This window comes from Eurypyga helias, unplaced genomic scaffold (assembly GCF_000690775.1).
Source record: "Eurypyga helias isolate BGI_N326 unplaced genomic scaffold, ASM69077v1 scaffold9926, whole genome shotgun sequence".
NCBI lineage: Eukaryota > Metazoa > Chordata > Aves > Eurypygiformes > Eurypygidae > Eurypyga > Eurypyga helias.
This window is the reverse complement of record NW_010258646.1, coordinates 1-7,845: the sequence shown is the minus strand read 5'-3', so window position 1 is coordinate 7,845 and position 7,845 is coordinate 1. Positions and strand designations below refer to the sequence as shown.

The 7,845-nt window shown below is 36.0% G+C and overlaps 1 protein-coding gene across 1 annotated transcript in view; it reads right to left on the bottom strand.

Annotated features, from left to right (window-relative positions):
- Positions 1–7,793, bottom strand: part of LOC104511704 (low-density lipoprotein receptor-related protein 1B-like) — a gene marked incomplete at its 5' end in the record, with an annotated part of 50,372 nt that extends 42,579 nt beyond the window's left edge. The window contains 2 exons of the mRNA XM_010154423.1: positions 7,008–7,133; positions 7,620–7,793. Of these exons, the coding sequence (XP_010152725.1) occupies positions 7,008–7,133; positions 7,620–7,793 (300 nt within the window). The remainder of the gene's footprint in view (positions 1–7,007; positions 7,134–7,619) is intronic.
- Positions 7,794–7,845: the final 52 nt, after the last annotated feature.

The following is a 7,845-nucleotide window of genomic DNA, read 5'->3' as shown; positions in this document are numbered from 1 at the left end:
CTCAGCACCCTTGGGTGGATCCCATCCTTCCCCACAGACTGGTGTGTGTCTGAGTGGTGCAGCAGGTCACTAACCATTTCCTCTTGGATTATGTGGGCTTCATTCTGCTCCCTGTCTCTTGTCTTCCAGCTTGGTGGGCTGGGTACACTGAGAAAAGCTGGTCTTACTATTAAAGACTGAGGCAAAAAAGGCATTAATACCTCATCCTTAGTCACTATGCTTTCCTCTGAATCCAATAAAGGATGGAGAGTCTCCTTAGTCTGTCTTTTTTTCAACTGCCTTTTTCTGATTTTTTTTTTTTTTAACTCTCTTTTACAGCAGTAGCCAGATTAAGTTCTAGATGGGCTTTGGCCCTTCTAATTTCCTCCCTGCATAACCTCACAACATCCTTGTAGTCCTCCTGAGTTTCCTGTCCCTTCTTCCAGAGCTTGTAAACTCTTCTTTTCCTCAGTTCCAGCCAAAGCTCTGTTCACCCAGGCTGCTCATCTTCTGTCACAGGGGGACACCCTATTCCTGCACCTTTAAGATTTCTTTCTTGAAGAATGCCCAGCCTCCCCGGACTCCTTTTTCCTTCAGGACTGCCTCCCAAGAGACTCCATCGGCCAGGTGCTGAAACAGGCCAAAGTCTGCCCTCTCGAAGTCCAAGGCAGCAGTTCTGCTGACCTTCCTCCTCCTTACAAGCCTTCATGTGTCAAGAAAATCTATCAAGCTAAAAATTGCCCATAGTACTGGTATTCTAATCCAGTTGGCTTTTAGATTGGGACACTCATGTCTTATACTTTTAAAATGCAAGATATAACTTTATGCGATGGTCAACTGAGAAGGTTCTGAAAAAACATAAAAGTTCATAATATTTTCTATCATCATAGGGTTATTAAAATTGGCTATTTTGTCTCTATAAAACATTTTAGATTCAAAAGTTTTAACATAAATCTGATATGAAACAGAGGAGTTCCAAGTTACTACCACAATTTCAGATTTTAAATAAGCGAAGAAATGGGAGTAAAAGATGTAATGGATAAAGTAGTTTTAAAATACTATAGCAGACTTTAACAATTTAGGGAGTTTAATTCTACTGCTTTGTTGTCTGAAGGTACACACACGAATCAAATTACTCTCGCTGATCCACATCAGCTGAGTACAAAAGGGGATCAGATGCCTTTGTGTGGGAGACAGGAGCAGAATGGTTCCATAGGAGAAGACAGGAAGAAAAAGAACACAGAAGAGAAACACAGAATTGTTATAAAGAGCCAAATACTATTAATTTGAATTACTGAATAAAGACATCTTAAAGAAGAGTTGGGAACAGCTCTTGTAACTACCCACTATTAGAACAAAGTTAAAAAAGGAAAAAAAAAATATCAGAAAAGTTTCTATCTGAAGACAATTCAATACTGCAGTGAGCTTGCTGGAACTCAAGACTCTCAGCTGCTCTCTTCACTTCTGAAATGAGAAGTAAAGAATTTCACTTATCCTACTGATAGTCTAGCTACTGAATCTCTCTAACATGAAAGAAAGGAAAGGGTTACAGGTCATATAATTTTATATATTCTCTACTAGCCTGGTTATTTTTAATATTCTGCTTCCTTGATTTGCCTATTTACATCTTAACGTATATTTAAAAAAAAAAATCTAACTTTGATTTTCAGTTTTTCATATATTTTTTCTTTCTGATGTGTCTTTTTAAAACACATTAATGGATTTCTGGCTTATTTGCTTCATCTTGAACACTTTTCTTTAACTGAAATTTTTTTACACAGAAGAAAGAGCGGTTTTAAAAGCGGCAAAACAAAGCTTTGTGAACTCTACTGGTACTTCTTCCTCCACTCATTCACGTTTTTCATATTCCATCCCTCTCCCCCAGTCACACACACACACTTTTTATTGGCATTTCTATAAAAACCCTTTCTTGAGAAAAATGCATCTTACTTTTTGCTATTTTGTCCTTTTGAAATAGCTACTGATTTCTGGACTAGGCAGTTAACTGGGGAGATGATAATATAGAGCACAAGGTTGATAAACTACATTTTCTGGGGCAGGAGCAGTATTCCTCCCCACAGAGGAAAATACTCATCTCATGGGGCAGAAAGTTATTGTTCCTGCCTATCCTTCAAACAAGGATGTAGCTCATCCTTTACTGAGCTGAATGGATGTACTAAAGACAGAGTGAAGAGTTGTAATGCGACGGTAAGGTTGTATAAATCTTCCTGTCCCCCCAGATGAGGATCTTACTATCCGATAGTTTTCCGTATGCTGAAATTTATCAGAACAAGTTATAATACCCAAGTTTTGTCTGAATGCTGTGTGACAGAGCCTCCTCTTTGCTTTCCCTTCACAAGTTTTTAGCTTTTAAAAATCTATTTGCTTGACAATTTTAAATGGAAGACAAGGGCTAAGAAAAGGATGTTCAGTGAGAAAAAAATGACACCTGCTGTAATGTAACCCTTTTTTTTCTGTTTTGGGAAATACCAGTCCCAACAGTAACCCCTTTGTAAATATGGAAGATAACTGCTGTAAACAAAGATTTTTTTTCAAACCAGAAGCAGTTTTCTACATGACCCCTGTTCTATTTGAAATATAACAGGACTGAAAGCAGGACAAAACCCAAGAAGATAGCATGGATTGAACTGCCACAGCTTTCGCTAGTACAGCTCCCTGAGGGCAGACTTTGTGGGTAAAAAAGAAGGGATATAGGGATTAACCTCTACATCCCCAGCCAAAGCACTTAGTCTGCCTGCAATCTATGTGTGCAGTGGGCAAGTCCCCACAGAAATGTGCTGAAGGAAACACCATGATAAATTAAATGTTTCATCTCTCTTCAGAAGTAACATCAGGGCTGAGGCTTTGTAATTTTTCTCAGGCTTTTCATCCAGCCAAGACAGCACAAATATTCCTTTCTTAAAATGAAAGTGATAAGGGAGTAGCTGCAGATCATGGAATTCTTGGTAGCGTTCACTACTCTTGCTCATTCAGCTGTGGCACAGAGTGCCTTCATCCAGTGCCAGTCTCTGTATTTTCATCCTCTTGGTACGTTTCTAGCTTCATTGTGCTACAGACAATTAGATACAATAAACCTAATGGGCACAAATCCAGTGGTCTCTTTTAGGAAAATGAAGTGATACTCTATCCATTTGAAAACTAAAAGGGTAGCGTCTAAACTGAAAAAAAGTCAGGCCTGTGATAGTCAATAAATAAACCACAAAAGAACTGTGCTCTGTCAATCATAAGCATCTAGGGAGAAATGAGATGGAAGCTTATCTAAGAACACACGGGAACTTGCTTTCATTTTGCTATAAAAACATTCTGAATGATACAACAAACGTGTTGTAATAACTCCAGCTTGAAAAAGCCAAATCAAACCCAAAAGCTGTTTTTCATCAGTTGCGCGAGATGCTGGTGAAACAGCTGTCTGAAGCAAGCTGGATTCAGTCTTACAGAAAACCATGGAGGATTCAACATTTACAATTCCTCACGTAGACTTATGAAGAAAAATCAACTCAATGGATGAAACCAGTAGTAATATTATGCAGAGTTTCAAGACTTAGCTCAATTTTCTTTAACCAAAAAAAAAAAAAAAATCCTCAAAATCCAATGAACGAGAATCTGAGTCAGTTTTGGGGATAGAGTCACAAGAAACAGAGCAAAACAGATTACCTCCCAGTCACCAACCTTAATGTAGGCTGACTAATAGGAAACTGTACAAAGTGTGCAAGGTGTCCTTACAATAGTCATGCCAACAAGTACCAAAATGAAGAATGGCATAATAAAGCTGAAAATAATAATTATTTGTTGGAAGGTATTTTTCACAAGGATAGACACATACACACTGTCAAAACAGAATCTTCAAATATTGACTCTCCTGCGGGCACTATTCAAGACGGATAGGAAATGGATTTGACAGAGTCAAAATGGGACAGCCAAGTCATGGAAATCTACTGCTAGCTTCCTTACCATATTTTAAGAGACCCAAAACACTTAAAGGACTAAAAAAATATTATGAATGTTCAATACATTACTGTTTACTATTGTAACTTGAACTGTATATTATACAAAAAGTACAATTTAGTCACACTAGCTCTTGATATCAACACTAATTAATGAAACTAAAACACTTCTTACATGACTTGAAATAGCTACTGTGTAAGTACAAAAAACCCCAAGTACACCTCCCTTATTACTACATGAATAACATCCACTAAAAGAGACTTAAAAAGTTGAGCTTTCAGATCTGTAAGTTTGCAGTAGTGTATTTTTGAACACATAAAATATAATGTATGCAAATCATTGTAACCTATCCACTGCACAGCTATTGCATTGTGATCAAATCAGTAACAAAACCAAAAAAATACATCGGTTAAAAACGTTTCACAGATACTCATGTCTTAAAATTTCTGGATTTCATTCTTCTAAGGACAAAACCAGATCACCAAAATCAATACGAATATTTCAACTGAGTTTGAGTCAGGATTTTACTGCAGACCAACAAATAAAAAAAAAAGAAGATTATATAACCTCTCTTTGGATTGATAGCAGGTCACTCTTCTGAAACACAAAGGTTTTGACAGCCATGTAAGGCAGGAATTGCTGTTTGGGATTAATGACATCCATAACTCTGCCAAAAATGCTCTGAGACAATAAAGACAATATAATGCTAGATTTTAACCACCTGAATGTGTGCCATTTGGAGTATTTCATATACATTTTCTAGCTCCTCATCAGAAAAGGAAAGGAAGACTACAGCTCTTATTTTTACTATTCCATACTGTATGACTTCCTAAAAGAAAAGAATGTGGTTTAGAACTTGTCTTTTTTTTGCAGGCCAGTTGCGACCTATTAATGTCAAATGGGTTGTCAGCCATCCATTGATTATAAACATGTATTAATTTAAGATGTTGATCTTGAAGTCAATTGATCTTTCCAGAAATCTCTGCTGATCCTTGGGAAGCCTGAGTAGAGTGTCAGCATGAGACAAATATTTAACATCCACTTCATACTTTTTTTAGGAGTCAGAGGAGTATAAGAAGATACACTTGTTAGTGTGCTATGGTACTGAGGTTGTTTCAATTAATAATTTATAATTTGTGAGGCTACAAAACCTGCAATCTACCATTACAAAAAGAACATACAAGAAAAAAAATGTACAAAAAAGCCTATGCTAGACATTACTTGAAATACAATTATAGTCAGAAATCTAAAAACCATGTATTCAGCAGAACATTAAAAATGCGTAACAGATATTGCAGTTGTGGGAAGATACTGAAAATTATCAATATATTCAAAATGATTCTCTAAGCATTTCCTGTATATCCATAAAAATTTACAACCAGCAGTGAAAGAATTTAGAAGCCTCCTTAGATCTTTCTCTAATAAAAACATACATTCCTGAAAACTCTACCATGACATAATCCTTTGCCCCACTAGTAAAACCATAGCATCACTGAAATTACAGTTTCAAATTGCTACCGATCATCAGTGAAAAACAATATTCTTTTATTTGTCCTTTCTTATAAACTTAAGTAGTAACTATGGGTTATTTGAGATAATTTTTAGGTGGTACTGTGTCAGCAGAAAACACAAGTATCCTTTTCAGATGAACAAAGGGATGACACTTGGAGGGGCAGAGAGGGTGGATACTCTCTGAAGACAAAGGGTGTTTAGAATGATTTGTCTCAAGAGTCAGAAACCTTGTAGTGTATGCTAAAGTTTTCTATTACATCTACTTTGGTGACATCACTTGTCCCCTAACAGTGGAAATCGTTGTTAACCAGCAATAGACTACTTCATAGTTGCATAACTCTTATATAAATACACGTAATAGGCATTCAGCCAAGGGTGTGCAGCAATAAAGCTTACATTTACTGTAGTTTTGCTAGGGCATGGTCTAGTGCATATTGACGTTGGCACTGTAAATGCATTGTGCAAAATCTCCTCCTCCATAAACAAAACACATGAATGTGTTTGTTATCTAGGAACTGTTTTCTAATATTGTTTTACTCTCTAAATTATTGACACAGAAAGAGAAATGCTGCTAGACACGATAGCTTTATTAATAGCTCATCATAAAACACCAAACCATAGTTGTATTAATCCAATATTGAAAGCCTGAACAGTATAAATAGGTGAGATTTTCTCCACAGAATGACGACATTTCAGGTGAATTAATTTAATTGCTAAATTGAGCATTTTAAGTACTGAGGATCTCACTGAAATATGTATCACACTTCTAAGCCTGGAATTAAACATTAGAAAAAACATTCTGACTTTTCATACCAAATAAATCCCATTCTTTGATTTCTGAAACCTTTTAAAATTCAAGCTGGCTAAGAATTAACTCCAGCTGTCTGACCACCTTAGGTCTGGCCTCAATTAGAGTGGGAACAGTTTTAGAGTACTTACTAATCTTTCATGGAAAAGAAGATATTTTTTTCTCCTCCCTAAAATATAGCAATAATTTAGTAGCTTTTTTAACACGAATTCTAGTTTCCTGTGTCTTGGTATTAGTCATTATTAGATGTTACTGAAAGATATAATTTTAGATAAATATATTTCCGTTGGGTTTTTTTTTTTTCTCCCTGTTTTTTGCCTATTACTTCAAAGTCATTATTATTTGCTATGCTGCTATTACTGCCTTTTGCGTAATAGACATGTTTCTTGATGGTCTTTCAAGTTATTTTTCCTCCTGGATGGCTAACGTTTAATTTGGAATCCAAAGCGCTTCAGACTTTTCAAACTTCTTTTGGTCAATATATACACACATTCATATTTAAACATCCTGTATCAGTTCAGCTGAAAAATCATTTTTCATTTTGATGAATATAAACAGGGTTTTTCTGTATTAGGGATTTTATTTCTTCGTATTTCCTTTCCATTTCAGATAAGTAATATGTGTGCTGAACAACATCACAAAAGTCCTGACATGCAGACACCCTAGTCTGTCTTTGCCTTTGCAATGACAAGTCCTGACCACTTGGTTATTTACTGTTTTCCATGCAGTTTTCAATACCTACCTAAAAGGGTCTGATCAATGCATGTTCCATTCACCAATGATTTTCCTTCTGGACACGCACATGTCGCACCAGAAGGGTTGAGCAAACAAATGAATTCACATGTCAGGTCCAAGCATGGATTAGGCACTGTTTAAAAAAAGACATTATTAAAATATACATATACATTTTTTAGAATTACCTTGTGTTATAGGGCTAGGAAAAAATAATCAGATAATTATTCTGATACACTTCCACTTTCCAGGATATCAACAGCCTGAAGTCAGTGAACACAACCACTCAAATGGCTGTGCAAGATACACACCAGGATAGCTTTTATTCCAGTAACAAAAATGTATTGGTAAAAAGCTCACAGGGTTGTGGCTAGAAGCATTTGCATTCAGCTCTCTTCTACTCTTTTTATACCTCATTTACAATGTGGGTATACAGGACAAGCATTTTTCCAACGTCCTTTCAAAAGAGTGAATATGCATCCAAAAATCTAAATTAAACTTCTATAAAGTTTGTGCAATCAGGCTCTGTTTTATATTTGTATAACTTGGTTACACTTCCTCCCCTCTTCCCCCTCCCCCCAACTTGCTCAATATTGAGTTTAAAGTAATCATGCTTACTCACAGTCCATTTGTTTGTAGCGGTGAAAAATCAAGGCACTTTTTGCTTTATCAACATCCACACTTAGATATTCTACAAGGCTCCTGCCAAATTTGTGTACTCTAAATGCACCATTTTTAGGGCCTGCTCCATATATGTAATCCTCAAAAACATCAATTCTATGTGGATGCAGTAAACCTTAAATAAAAATGAATAATAAATATGTAATCATATTCAAATAACAAACAAC